The following is a 14,806-nucleotide window of genomic DNA, read 5'->3' as shown; positions in this document are numbered from 1 at the left end:
ACACGGACATTTGCTCAATTCGTCGAGCTGAATCGGACTCCGGGCCTCGGAAAATTTTTCTTAAGTGTGAGCGAATTCTATACCTATTTTTTATATATATAAAAAAGGTAAAAACCCTTCTTAGTCCTCTTAGTGGAATTTTCATATATCTTGAAAAATCACCATGTACCTCCTCCGTACACGAAATTTTCGAAATCGAAAAAAAAATGATGCCAAAAGTCTTAGAATTGCATGAAACGTCGAAATTTAGTGTCATCTAGAAAAAAAAAATTTTTGAAAATATCGACTTTCTGGGACTTGGTGCTTTTTCAAGATCGAAAATTTTCGAACTTTAACCGCTGGGCAGCACCCCTTACCCATGTCCGATTTAGCTCAAATTTTGCATGAGGAATTTTTTTCGAGATGCTTAAACTTTTGAACAATAGTGCTTTATGAAATAAGAGGTGATCCAAAAATGTTGGGACCCTTATATACATTAGAACGGTAAAAAATAACGTGTTTTGTCGGTTACATCACTTATACCATTATAGCTCCAGAACCAAAAGTCACAGTCATTTAGTCTTCGAACTTGATCAATGGTCCGAAAATTGGAAAGATCAATGGATATCCAGAGCATACAATTCAAATCATCTTCGGTAAAAAATTAAGACTGTTGAAAAAACAATCACTTACAACTTTGACCCCTCCTTCTGAAAATTTAAAAAGAATATCGGTTGACTTCAATCGAAACATTTCACACCCACTAAAATCAAAACTAAAAAAAATTGGTTTAGATTTAGTGTTCAGCAGTATGAACTACCAATTGAAAACTCTACTAGGTTCTACAAAAGATCCTACAAAGAATTTGAAAAAGTCTGGGGTATACAAAATCTCGTGTCCTCATTGCGATAAAATATACATCGGACAAACAAAGAGAACACTAGACATTCGTTTCAAGGAACATATCTCAGAAATAGCGAAAGCATCCAAAGAAATGGAAAAGGGACAACTACATCACTTCAAGTCAAAAGTAGCAGAACATGCCTTTTTTGAAGATCATGAACTCACTACAAATGACATAAAAATCTTAAGACAAATTTCCAATCCATGGAAATTAGATTCAGCAGAAAGTTTAGAAATATTCAAAAACAACTCCATCTCTTTATTAACCCGAGACCAAGGGAATATACCTTCTTGGCTTTTCCAGTTACTACCCATATCCAAGATAAAAACAAACATAGTGTTTTACTTAACTCTTAGAGTTTTCTGTTTTTACCTTTTCAATGTCTTTTTGTCTTTCTCATATAGAAAGGTTATGCAATCACTGTGAAAACCGACTTTTGAACCGAGGCCCGGAGGGCCGAGTGCCATATACCATTCGACTCAGTTCGTCGAGTACGCAAAATGTCTGTGTGTGTATGTGTGTGTATGTGCGTATGTGTGTATGTAACGTTTTTTTGCACTAACTTTTCTCGGAGATGGCTCAACCGATTTTCACAAAGTTAGGTTCAAATGAAAGGTCCTGTGGTCCCATACGTAATTTCTGAATTTCATGCGGATCCGACTTCCGGATCCGGAAATATAAAAAACCTAAACTGGGGAAAAACCTAAAAAAAAAATCTAAATCGACCTCAAATCTTTTCCAATTGATAGTTTTTATCAGTAGACGGTCAAACAAATCGATTTCGATTAATCTTTTAAGAATCTAAGAAAATTATTTAGAAGAATACCACAGTATTATATATGATAGTATGATTGATATGAGAAAGGCATCATTAACCACTAGGTGGATTAAAACAGGTTTTTTTTTTGTTCCTTTTGTGGTTTACCTACTTACGTTTCTACCTACTTAAGTTTGTATAAAAGGAACTTCACTGTAGCATTCTTTCAATAAACTTATAAAACCGATACACTGAAGAAGGATGGAAATAGCATTCCGAAATACGTGTCGGTATTATAACGTTTGATACACTTTCGAAAAAATAGTGACTGTGAAAATAGTGACTTTGTGAGAGTGTAATGACATGATATAGTGGAATTCAATGGTACAACAACAGTGCTATTAGTTCGAAAAGTGCACACACACAGACATTTTCCGATCTTGTCGAATTGTATATAAAACCATAGACCGTTCCGGGCATTAGTCAGCACAGTAATGTTGTACACTCTTACCAGCCGCTACCTAATTTTGGGTCAAAACCTACCCAAAATCAACTAAAGTGCATCTCCCCAATTTTGGGTAACGAGTAATGATCTCAAAATTTGAGTAACTGTAAGTTTAGTACAAGTGTTATGCCATAACAAAACACGCCACCCATTTTTACCCATCAACTCAAAGTTTGAGTAGATAACGACCTAATTTTGGGTAGCTTATAGAAGAGCTAGACAATTAGTGATTTCTCCTCAAAAAATAGGTAGAAGTGATTTTCAGCGTAGAAAACAAAGTTATTTTCACGGACACTGGTCACTGCCCCTGATATAATGACAGTGGTCTCGACTTTCAGTAGAACTTGGGGAGAAAGTCGGATGAACTTTCTACTTAAAATCACAAGCTCGGATTGTACTAAAATCTTGGATGCTGCACTCGAAAGAAAATGTTAGGAGCTTAAAAACCCATAGTTTGGAAGAGTTACAAGTCAGTCAGTCTAAATCAGACTAACTGACTACGGGCGTCGGTCCGTAGTCAGTTAGTCGGTTCCGAAGAGTGGATGTTATTATTATTATTATTATTATTATTATTATTATTATTATTATTATTATTATTATTATTATTTATATTATTCTATTATTCTTGATAATCTATCAGCTTGAGATATTAACAGGTTTCTCCGGCATAGTAGAAAACCTGCTTAATCCAGTGAGATGACCTTTTTTATCAATCCGCGTGAATATTCTTAGGTGTTTTAGTTCTCATGACATTATTTTAATGACCGTCGTTTGAAGATGCAGATTTTAGTCATTCAGACATTACCGTGTAATGTCGAAGCTGCAAATAGGATCGAATTTGAGTTCAAACGTGTGACAATCGAAGGAACATTCCATGAGATGCCACTTAAGAGTTTACGGTTATTTACGGTACTTCTAGAGCCGGTATTCAGGAACCAGCATAACCTAGAAGGATTTGTATAGCCCTAAATTAATATGAAGAATGAATTGCAATAGTTTTGACTCCAACTTTGAAGCTTTTTTGGAATGGTAATCTTCGATATCGGTTTGAATTTTAAAAACTCATCACCCTGTAATTCCAGAATCGGAAGTCAGAATTTTTGTTTTTAAAATTCGATTTGGCCTTTTTTGAGAAAACGATTCGATACTGCAACCGGAAAATAGGTGTAGCCGAAGTCAGTTAAATTGACCTGAGAACTTTTCTTTACGTTTCGTCTTAGACTCGTCAGTGCAGAGCAGCTCAAATTGAACTGCTTATTGCAAACTTAAACAGTTCAACTTGAACCGCTAAGCAGACGTAAAGTTAATGCTATTTGCAAAACACATATATTTGGTACCGAAGTACCACGTCTTTCCTGACGTGCCGAACGAAAACGTTGTTTTCGGCTTATTCTGGCCGATGCAGGTATGGTCATGACCATGACCTGAGAAGTTGTATAGTTAACATTTGATTCAAAATGTGTGGACATCTTTTAATACCTTCCGAATCGAAAACTGAATACCACTAAAACTGCAATAAGTATATTTGGTTATCGACTATCAAAATCTGCAAACCTGATAAACCTGATTAATTTATGTGAAATAGACATTTTTATACTAATCACCCTGTATCCCCTAAGCCGGAAGTTGGATCTAACTAAAAAGCAAGATGTTTTATAGGATCTTAAGACTTATCATTTGAATCTTAGATGGTTCTTAGATTTCATTTGAATCTTAGATGGTTCTTAGAATTCATTTGAATCTTAGATCGGTTCAGCCATCTACGAGAAAAATGAGTTGCATTATTTAAATTCCGTTTCACATATCATCCTGTGGTTCCGCAATCAGAAGTCGGATCCAAACGTAATTCAGGAACTTCGTTTGGGAGTATACGACTTTTCATATGAATGTGAGTTTGTAGAAAACAATTCAATCATCTCCGAGAAAATTGAGTGAAATTACTTGTCACACACGTATTTGCTGATCTCGACGAACTGAGTTGAATATTATATGGGAGTTATGTTCTTTCAGCGTTTATCACTGTAAGTAGTTTAAATTAAAATAATTATGGAATTACTTTCAACTTGAAAATGCTGCCATCATCTGGTTTACATGTCATATTCGAACGATTATGTTGCCAAGAACGAACCATGCTAAAATCGGTCCGAAGCAAAAAGTCATGAAAAAAAGATGCTATACACAGTCTTTTTGGCACTTGGAAACAATTGTATGTAACAGTATAAAAAATCGTGTTTCACGTTACTCCCAAGCATTGCTTTGTCATACCGCGCTCCAAACTACTACTGCTGGAATAGGTAGAAAAGTCGCTTACACAAAAATATCGATATTTCCTTTAAAAATGGACGGATTTTATCAATGTATGGCTTGTTGGATAGCTATCACCGTGCGGAATCTAAGTCTAAAAACAAATTCTGTTTTCAAAGTCAATTGTGATAGATATTGTCAAAAAACTGTAAACTTTGACATAAAACTTTATGTAACTCAAAAAGTAAACATCCTATCTCAAAACCGTTCAATAGCGTTCTGGGTGACGGCTCCACAAAGTCTCCACCTTTCGTTTGCGACTAGTTTGATCAAAATCGATCCAGCCATCTCTGAGATCTCGACCTCTTTGTTGACAACAGTTTCTAATGCGAGACCAAGGGATAGCTCCTAGCTTTAAATAGACGGGGCAAACGAATGGATTACAGGTTTGCGATCGAGGGGCGCCGCTTCCGACGGCGGGTCGGCGGCCGACTAAGCCGGCGTCGCCTCGGTGGCCTAGTGCCAGGCAGCGGAGCGGTGTCGCCTGATGCTACGTTTCGAATAAAAATATAATAACAAAACCTTCCCCAACTTGGCTTTGACAATTGAAAAATATTTTAATGTATTGTAATACACCATTTAATTAATTGTGAACAAGCTGTTCACAATAGAATGTATAGGTCGTGAAGTATCGTAACCAGTGCGTTAAAATTTCATCTTCAATCGAATAATAAAAGATGAAAATGAAATTTATGGCCGCTGATCGTCAGCATATCCCTACTAATTCATTTGACTTTTGCTGCCATTTTCAAGTGAAGCTTCCGGAATTCATCGTCAGTTGAAGCCTAGTCATTTGAAGTTTTGCTTGCTCAGTTTAGAGTACCAAGTAGTGTAGCTCCTTCATTGCCTTCGCTCTTGGTAGTAAGCAAGTTCGAACGAATAGAATTATAAATGGAGTAAAGTATTAAAAATGAAAACTGAAGAAGGAAACAATTAGTTTTAATGTATTCTTTGATTGATATTTCAGCTATCTGGTTTGTCTTTCATCTCATGAATCAATTCAAATGTTTATATGAACCTCATTTGAAGGCCGCTCTCACACTATTGAAAGAGATATGTAGTACTTCAAGAGATCAACTGACGGTGGTTAAACTGAGCCTCGATTGAAGAGAAACGAGTGCTGCCCGTTCGGGCCGTCAGCAAACATTATGTGTGTCAGAGAATGAAGTGTACTGCATTAGAGAGATCGTCAATGTTTTCCACATTCAGTTTCAATTGAATTGAATGGAGTTTTACTGCACTAATCGTAACAATTCAAATCATAAAATTTGCTCATACATGTTTTCTTGGAAAACAATCAAATGTACTGTTTGCATATTGTTTGAAACAATACATTCATTTGTGAATCGTAGAAAAAATATATTGAATCGTTGGAAACGAAAAAAATCTTGTTACGATACAATAAAATGTATTGTAACCCATAGATCTAATTGTTAATCAATTGTTTATACTTTAAAATCAATGGTTTTTTTTACGGGGCGTGCATCGCTTTTACATATTGTTTTGTTTTCATCAAGAAACGTATTGGTCACCCATTTTTCACTAGAGCCGCCGTTTATTTTTCACCGGACATAGAAACCTCAATGGCAACGTTACCAGGTATGCCGATTTCTCGGAATTTATACAGATTTTTGACCTCTATACAGCAATGCAGACCCAAAACACTGATAATTCACGAATCATACAGATAAATACCGATTTTGGTTTTTAGCTAGGTTGTTGTGGTGGGACCTATTTTTTTGCTCACCAAAATGAGCTTTGGTGAAATTTTCCTGCTACTTATGTGGAAGACATTCTGATACCATGATAGAGTTTTGCGTCGAATACAGATTTTTGGGTAAATGACCTGGTAACGCTGCTCAATGGTACAGAGATTTTCGGAAAAATGACCTGGCAACTCTGGATTACATTCCTAGTAATAGTAATATCTGGCATCACTAAAAATACAATATTTTTAACTTTGATCCTCTTTTTGGTTATTGAAATTTCTGTTCAGCATAGATAATTCTAGAAACTAATCTCAAAGTGAACATTTTGATTTGATTATAAACAGTACTTACGTCTTGACGTTTTTAATTTAGGATTATATTGGTACAAAATTTTATCTTCGTTATGCTTCATATGAAATGAAAACTGTATATTAACACAAAAAACTATGAATTACGTAGTCACTTCAAAGCATATTTTCTCTCGAACCCTTTACGTTTTTTCTTTCAGTTTACCAGTTATACATACAGTATGCACATTTGTTAAAATAACAGCGATTTATTTTCAATTACCTGAAAACAGCGCTTGTTTTGTTTTCATAATCAACGAAATTTAACTTTCTTTCGCTATTACGGAGAAGAAATCGCATTTTTCTGCAGTTGAAACATAAATTGCATTCAACTGGATTCAATAAATTGCAATTGGAACATGACCACTGCAACACTGAAGCTGTAGTGCCCATTTCTTAGCATATTCAAATAACAGCGACATTTGCATGAAAAATTCGACGACAGCGGCAACGCAACACAATGCAAACTGCTAGGACAGAACCAGAGTTGCCATTTTAAAATATTTTAATAACATTTCTAATTGTTAAATATTTTTGGTCAATGCTGATTCCGATGATACTATATCAAACATGAAAATGGAAATGACAAGCATTCCTCCGGTGACTGCCAGGTTTTGCAAGTGGATGAACGGGTAAAAAAGTTTTAAACCAATCGTTTGGCTAGATGGCATCGATGCGACGTCAAAACGGTTGTATATATAAAATTTATTTTTAAAACAACGCTCTCATGTAGTAATCAATTCACTAGACGTTTTCTTACCCAAGAGGAGTCCACTATTATAATATTCGGATTTAATTCACTCATCGACGGTGGAAGGAATTGTATATCGGTTTCACTACGCTCAATTTTCGTTAGTGTAGAGAAATTGATTCATTTTTCTCGTTGCTTGTGATTTATCGAGTATTCCCTTTGGTGGAGTCCAATTTTCTGGGAACAACTTCGCAACCAGCTCGTTGCGGTAATGCGGCGTTTCCGACTTGTACCTGATTTGGAATTCATAATGAATTCCAAATCAAATTCCAGACAAGTTAACTGGGGATCAGAGCGGCCAAATTAGAATCTGTGATTCAACATAAAAAATCTGTATCATCTGTGATGCATATTTTCGATAAAAATCTGTGAAAAATATTTAAAAAAATCATGAATTTTAATGAAAAATTTCTATAAATCAGTGAATATTTAACAATATGTGATCTGTGTCACAGAATCTGTGTGGCAAAATAGATAAAAAGATCTGTGGTTTCAGAGAAAAATCTGTTAATATGGTAGCCCTGGATCAGATTCCTCGAAACCGACACTCAAAATAATAATCATATTATAGTTACGTGAAAAGTTATGTGAATATTTTCCACCCTACTTTTCACGTAGATTTTAATGGACTGCCATTTAAAAGCTGTTTGATGCATAATCCATTTAAAGTTGTGTTTCATAGGTAAAATGTAATGTACTCTTCATATCACATTTACCTACCAGTTCATATCAAATTTAGATACCAGAGAATTACTATTTTATATATTGGTTGAAGTCAAAAGGGATATATCACAGATTTTTATATTACTCTATGAAATGGAAAGTACCATGGAAAATAAACTATTTATTTCAGAAAATTAGCATAGAATTTCAATGGCTGAAAACTAATAACGTCATGAGATCCCGAATCGACAAGCCTCCAGAAATCGTTTTTATTGTCACTGCCATCCAACCGAAGCCGAAGTCGAGATCCGAGAACTCACACAACACTACCGTTGCAGGTTGAGGTCGCATTATATGGGTCCAGTGTCTTTATTTTCATACCGATGTTGAACTCGTTTTTCGGTGAACCAACGGCCTGTTTTAAGCATTCGACAGGAGCGGACACATTTTCGGACTTACGCAGGCATTCGGTCCAGTTGAACACATGAAAATTTTCATGCTGGAATGGTCCGATCGATGTAGTAAAGAAATGTAATTAAATTACATTTTTCGCAAAAATTTACACTACTTACACTTTGAGGGCCAGTGTTCGTCATTTTCAAAATCGAAATCACACCGGAAATTCACTTAGATTGTTTGACGTTTGGTCAATTCACGTAAACCTTAGAGCAACTTCAGCGGTTGCAAGATTCATATGGGTGGTCTAAAATATAACTGAAACTGAAACAAACGTATCCCCAGCAAGCCGTTTCAGTTTTATTTATCCGAACAGTTCTACTGTCAAATTTAGAACTGTTCTACTATGCCGTTCTATTTTTTGCATATTTGAAACACGAGTAAAACACTGCTGGGGCTGCCAGTTTATCTTGTTATAAAATTCAGATTTAAATTTTGTAACAGACATAAATTATGCATCTAGAACTAGAACACTACTGAATATGCTCTTATGTGATGGCTCTATTCATTTTAGGGGATGTTCGTATAACATTCATTTTCGTCACGTATAATATTCATTTTGACATTTGAAACCATTTTACGAGATTTTTCAAGTGATTTTAACGTGAATTTTTATTTGAGTGTGTGAGTATGGTGATGCTGGATAGGACCAGCGTTGCCAGGTTTGTCTGGCAAATGCCAGATTTTTCTCGCATCGCCAGACACTCAAACTAACCAGATCTTTTGCCAGATTTTCGAAATTTTCCTAGATTTTGTCAGATCTTGCTAGATCTTTACGGTTTTGGCCTCCATACGATAGGTAGGGAGACCTTTTTTTTGTTCACTGAAAATGAGGCACGGCAAAAATTTCCTTGTATATAGTAGACCCAGACAAATCCAGATAAATTTTTGAGTTTGACAGCTTTTTGAAAAAATAACCTGGCAACAGTTTCCACAGATCAGCGTTGCCAGGTTTTTTTTTTTAAATCTGTATTCGGCGCAAAAATCTATCTGTACCAAATCGATATCAGAATCTCGTCAACATAAGTTCACGGAAATGTCACCAAAGCTCATTTTGATGAGCAAAAAAAGGTCTCGTAGCAACCTTTTCTACTGTCAATCCATGATATCAACGAAAATCGGGATTTATCTGCACGATCCGTGTATTATCGGTGTTTTGGGAGTACAAATGTGTATTGCGGTATTGAGCAATTTGACGTCTCAGTTACTCACACCGATGCAGAGTGCGCAGATCTATTCATATACGAAATTAGAATGTGTGCGAGCCGAAGTCAAAGTTTGGTGTGGGTTCAATTTTACACTGAGGTAAAACATTTTTGACTCATAATCATACACTGCGAAAAATGCATATAGAATTTCGTAAGCTATGAACTAATGAACCAAGTAGAAGTCAGTTCTATTGCGTGATATAGAGTGAACGATTTTATGTCTTTCTCAACTGTTCTCTTGGCATTGCAATGTTTTTTATTGCATATATGTCTTCAATAATTGGCACGATGCGGCTCGACAAAATTCACTGGGTTATTTCGACATACTCACACACTCAAATAAAAATTCACGTTCGATTCACTTAAAAAATCACGTAGAATGGTTTCAAATGTCAAATTGAATATTTTACGTGACGAAAATGAATGTTATACGAACATCCCCTAAAATGAATAGAGTAATCACATAAGGTTTACGTGAATTGACCAAACGTCAAACAATCTACGTGAATTTCCAGTGTGAAAAACTCGATTTTGAAAATGGCGAGCAGTGGCCCTCGAAGTGTAAGTAGTGTAAATATTTGCGAGAAAAGTTATTTAATTACAATTTTTTACTCCATCGACCGGACCATTCAAGTATGAAAGTTTCCATGTGTTCAACTGGACCGAGTGCCTGCGTGAGTCCGGAAGTTTACCCGCTCCTGCCGAATGCTTCAAACAGGCCGTTGGTATGAAGCTACACTCAGGCAAAAAATATATGGAATTTCATAATGATTTCGTATGGTTCTTAGCCACAAGAATATTGTATGCGAATCATAAGATTGCCTTATGAAGTCACGAAAATTTGAATTCCAATAAAACGCCTTATGAAATTCATACGGAATTTTTAGGAACATTGTGCGAAATTTCTATGACAAACATAACTTCTCTCATATACTGTGGAATTCATAAGTTGTCGTATGAAAACTATAATAGTGATAGATGAGATGTATACTGCAGAGGTATATTTTTCATATTAATCTTCTGAAATGATGATTTTAGTGATTTTTGATGCATCATAAGATTTGCCTTATGATTTTCACTACTCAATTTGCCTGAGTGTAGAGACACTGGAAATATGTAATGCGACTTCAACCTGCATCGGTAGTGTTGTGTTCTTGGATCTCGACTTCGGCTTCGGTTGGATGGCAGTGACAACACAGACTAACAGACATGACAGTATGAGTAAATTGTTATAAAAATCATTTTTCGTGATGCACTAGTTCCACCTATATTGTACTGTGCGAACTATTTACTATCGGTACACCCCTTGTGTTACGTAAAAGGTTTTTAACTAGTTGGTTTCCCCTCGTTTGTCAACACCAATCAGCTGCTTACAGGGTTGCCTGATTTAATCAAAATATTTGACAATGAATCGTCACAATAAATTATTGGAGTACGTTGATAATATATTTAACTTTTTTAGCGATGTTGGAAAGTAAACATTCATTTTACTCAACGTTGTTCATCTAGACTATTTTTGATTGTGTTGGTAATTTTCATCCGAAATTAAGACCAGAAGCAAGTAAATATTGTAACAAAACGGGTTCGATTTTGTATTTCGTTGTAGGATGAGAAGTAGGCACAATTCTCTATATAGTTTTGGCAATATGTAAATAATCTGTATCCTGCATGAAATTCGCATGGAGGTATACAAATCAATACATTACAGGTAATTCTGTATGAATGGCAACTCGGTTGGTAAATGAAAAAAATAAACACAGTCTAGATGACAGACAGGATGTAGTTGATAGGGTAACGTGGCGCCATCATGACATATGCGAGTACTGTCCCAACTGAAGGAATATTCGAAATGACCGTTTATATGGTTAAAGAATCTAATTTGAGTGTCCTGTCTGTTAGTCTGTGGTGACAACTTAAACGATTTCTGGAAGCTTGTCGATTTGAAATACCACGACGTTATTAGTTGCTTTTTAAGCCATTGGAATTATAAGACAATTTTCTGAAATAAATATTTTATATTTCATGACATTTTTCATTTCATAGATTTATACTAAAATCTGGAATCTCCCTTTTAACTTCAACCAATATATAAAATAGTGATTTTCTGGTATCTAAATTTGGTATGAACTGATAGATAAATGTGATATGAACAGTACATTACATTTTACCTATGAAACACGTAACTTTTACTGGATTATGCATTAAACAGCTTTTAAATGCCAGTCCATTGAAACCTACGTGAAAAGTAGGGTGGAAAATATTCACATAACTTTTCACGTAACTATTTGATTATTATTTTGAGTGCACTAGCATTATGTACGATTCAGACGATCCGGCTTCTTCCGTCACCGTCACCGGAACGTCAGCCTCCGTCAAAATTAGTCAAATGAGTTTTCCCTTTGTGCATTCACACGATCCAGCAGAGATTCGGAACGTCAACGTCCGTCAACGGCAAGCTCCGTAAACATTTCTCCGAAAGAATATTTGACGGACTGTGATTATCGCACACATGCACGATTCATATGATTACGGTATTGAGCTGACGTTTGCTATGTATATGTATATATGCATTCGGTGTCAAGATCCCACTCTTAAACGAAATATACCACATATAAGTAATTAAACTTATCAGTAGATTTGCAAAGTACGTTACGTTGTTGAGTAGAACTGATTGTTTTGTTTTTTCCTCGTTCTAGTTAATTTTGAAAGTTATTTATTCGATTAAAAGGTAGGAAAACAACAGATCGATTGACTTCAAAAGCTCCCAGATTTTGTACACGCAGAGAAAAATATTGTAAAAATAACTAAATTTTGGTTTCACACAACGATTTATTTTGTTGAAATAGTGACAAAAGAAAATCTGATTTAAAATTGCAAAAATTGTTGTTTAAAGCTACAAAATAAAATATTTGATTTTGCTCAATGCATTAGTTCGTTTCAAGAAATATTTTATTAAAAATAACATATATTTTACTTGCGCATTTATGTCAATTTCTTGACAAACAATTTCATGGTAAATTAAACTATCAAAATAAGTTTAAAATGAACTAGCTTCTGATAAAGATAATATTAATCGATAAGACTCAAACCTAAAACAATTAGTATTTCAACAAACGCTTTTGTTTGTTAAAATCATACAGTTTTGTTTGTCATTATACTTAAATAGAGATTTCTTTCAAACAAATTTTCAAGGTAATTTTTTAAACTATTTTTATTTCGATTTTTATCAATTTTCAAATTGTTAATTGCTTTCAATAGCTGTTGGGCCCTTTTGTCGCGGGACGATCAAATTTTTCACAAGTAACAACCAATGATTCGGTGCTCCATTAATCTGGTCAAGATAGAATTTCTGCATCAAATATATTCTGTAAAAACGTGTTTAATCCACCTAGCAGTGGGATGATACCTATTTTATCAATTCGCATGTGTTTTTTGCACGAATATTCTTCGGTTTTTCAGTTTTCATAACATTATTTTAATGACCGTCGTTTTAAGCGACAATTTGAGATTTTAATCACTCATTACTCTGTAATGTCGAAACTGCAAATCGGATCGAATTTGAATCTAGAAGTGTGATAATCGATTAAACATGCCATGATATGTAAGTTCAACTATAGAGTTTACGGTAATTTAAGGTACTTCCAGAGCCGGTATTCAGGAACCAGCATAACCCAAACTGATTCGTATGGCCATATGACGAATAAATTACAACAGTTTTTAGTCCAACTTTGGAGCTTTTCGGGATTGTCATCTTCTATATCGGTTTGAATTTTAAAAATTCATCATCATGTAATTCGAGAACCGGAAGTCATAATTGGATAGAATTAATAAAATTTGTATGTAAGTTTATTTCAATTTGAATTTTTGTTTCTGAAATTTGATTAGGCTTTTTTTGAGAAAACGATTGAGCTTTGAGAAACGATTTTATACTGGAACCGGAATTCCAAAATCGGTATGGCCGAAGTCAGATAAATTCACCTGAGTAGCTGTATAGCTTACATTTGTTTCAAAATATTTGAAAATCAGTGAAAACATCTTCGAGAAATCATAGCACGAATTAAATTTTTAGGTGCCTTCTGAATCGACAACTGAATACCACTAAAACTGAAAAAAAATAATTTTTTATCGACTATTCAAATCTGCTAACTCGATAAACCTGATTAATTTATGTGGAATAGACATTTTTATACCTATCACCCTGTATCCCCGAAACCGGAAGTTGGATCTGACTGAAGAGCAAGATGTTTTATAGAATCTTGAAACATTTCATTTGAATCTTAGATCGGTTCAGCCATCTACGAGAAGAATTAGTTACACAATTTTGATTTCGTTACACATATCATCCTGTAGTTCTGGAACCAGAGGACGGAACCAAGCATAATTCAGGAACTTTGTTTGGGAGCATACGACTTTTCGTATGAATCTGAATTTGTAGAAAAGAAATTTTCCGAGAAAATTGAGTGAAATTATTTGTCACACACGCATTTGCTGATCTCGACTAGCTGATTCGAATGGTATATGGATGTTATGTTCTTTCAGCATTTATTGCTGTAAGTAGTGTTGAGTAAAAATAATAATTATAATTGAATTGCATTTGTCATCGCTTAGGATTAAGGACAATCTTTCTAAAATGAACTTTTCGATATACATATATAGTTATACATTGAACTGTGATGAAATGAACAAATTCATAGTCATGAACTTCCGGAGTAGGTTATAGGCTACAGAACTGCTAAATAGCAGGACAGTATCATTTATTATCTCAACCAATACACAACGTTATTCGTTATCATCCTAGTGTAGTACCTCTTCCGAAATCCACACGTGGCAATGGAAAAAGGGTTCGTCTAGCTGCTGCAAGTCTTAGTCAATTTCTAACAGTGGTGTCGAAACCCGGGAATCGTATCGCCGGGCCTAAATTCTGTTAACTTAAGGCTGTGCAGACCAAGTGTTATTACGACCCGTTCCTACTAGAAAGGGCACGACTTACGCCATCGGCAGAGTGCTTATTGAATTTGGAGGTAAGAAGCTTATCTCGTATCGTTTGGATTCTTCCACCGTATCTATATCATCGTGTCCCAGAGCCAGAAGGAACACTAATTTCCCTCGCTACGTTGTATCCTTGAAAAACACAAGAGCAACTTTGGACATCTTGTAATATCGCCATTTTGAAGGCAACGCCCGGAGTCTACTATATCGTAGAGCACGTGGAACATATTCGTT

At 35.2% G+C, this 14,806-nt stretch overlaps 1 protein-coding gene and 1 long non-coding RNA gene across 8 annotated transcripts in view; both read right to left on the bottom strand.

The window, feature by feature from the left end:
- LOC131440668 (calpain-D) overlaps window positions 1–7,423 on the bottom strand; it is a 314,742-nt gene extending 307,319 nt beyond the window's left edge. For 2 of the 7 annotated variants that reach the window (XM_058612140.1, XM_058612144.1), the window contains exon 1: window positions 6,729–6,973. In XM_058612140.1, the coding sequence (XP_058468123.1) occupies window positions 6,729–6,898 (170 nt within the window). In that variant the 5' untranslated portion in view covers window positions 6,899–6,973. Of the gene's footprint in view, window positions 1–6,509; window positions 6,678–6,728; window positions 6,975–7,265 lie in introns of those variants that run through there. The other 5 variants (XM_058612143.1, XM_058612141.1, XM_058612146.1 and 2 more) reach the window with 5 other exon arrangements.
- Window positions 7,424–8,080: 657 nt separating this feature from the next.
- On the bottom strand, window positions 8,081–8,733 carry LOC131439277 (uncharacterized). The gene is made up of 2 exons (XR_009231095.1): window positions 8,492–8,733; window positions 8,081–8,418 (listed from the first exon to the last, which is right to left on the bottom strand). It is a non-coding gene; the product is annotated as an uncharacterized LOC131439277 (long non-coding RNA).
- Window positions 8,734–14,806: the final 6,073 nt, after the last annotated feature.

Source organism: Malaya genurostris, chromosome 1 (assembly GCF_030247185.1).
Source record: "Malaya genurostris strain Urasoe2022 chromosome 1, Malgen_1.1, whole genome shotgun sequence".
Lineage (NCBI taxonomy): Eukaryota > Metazoa > Arthropoda > Insecta > Diptera > Culicidae > Malaya > Malaya genurostris.
This window is presented reverse-complemented; position numbering and strand designations above follow the sequence as displayed.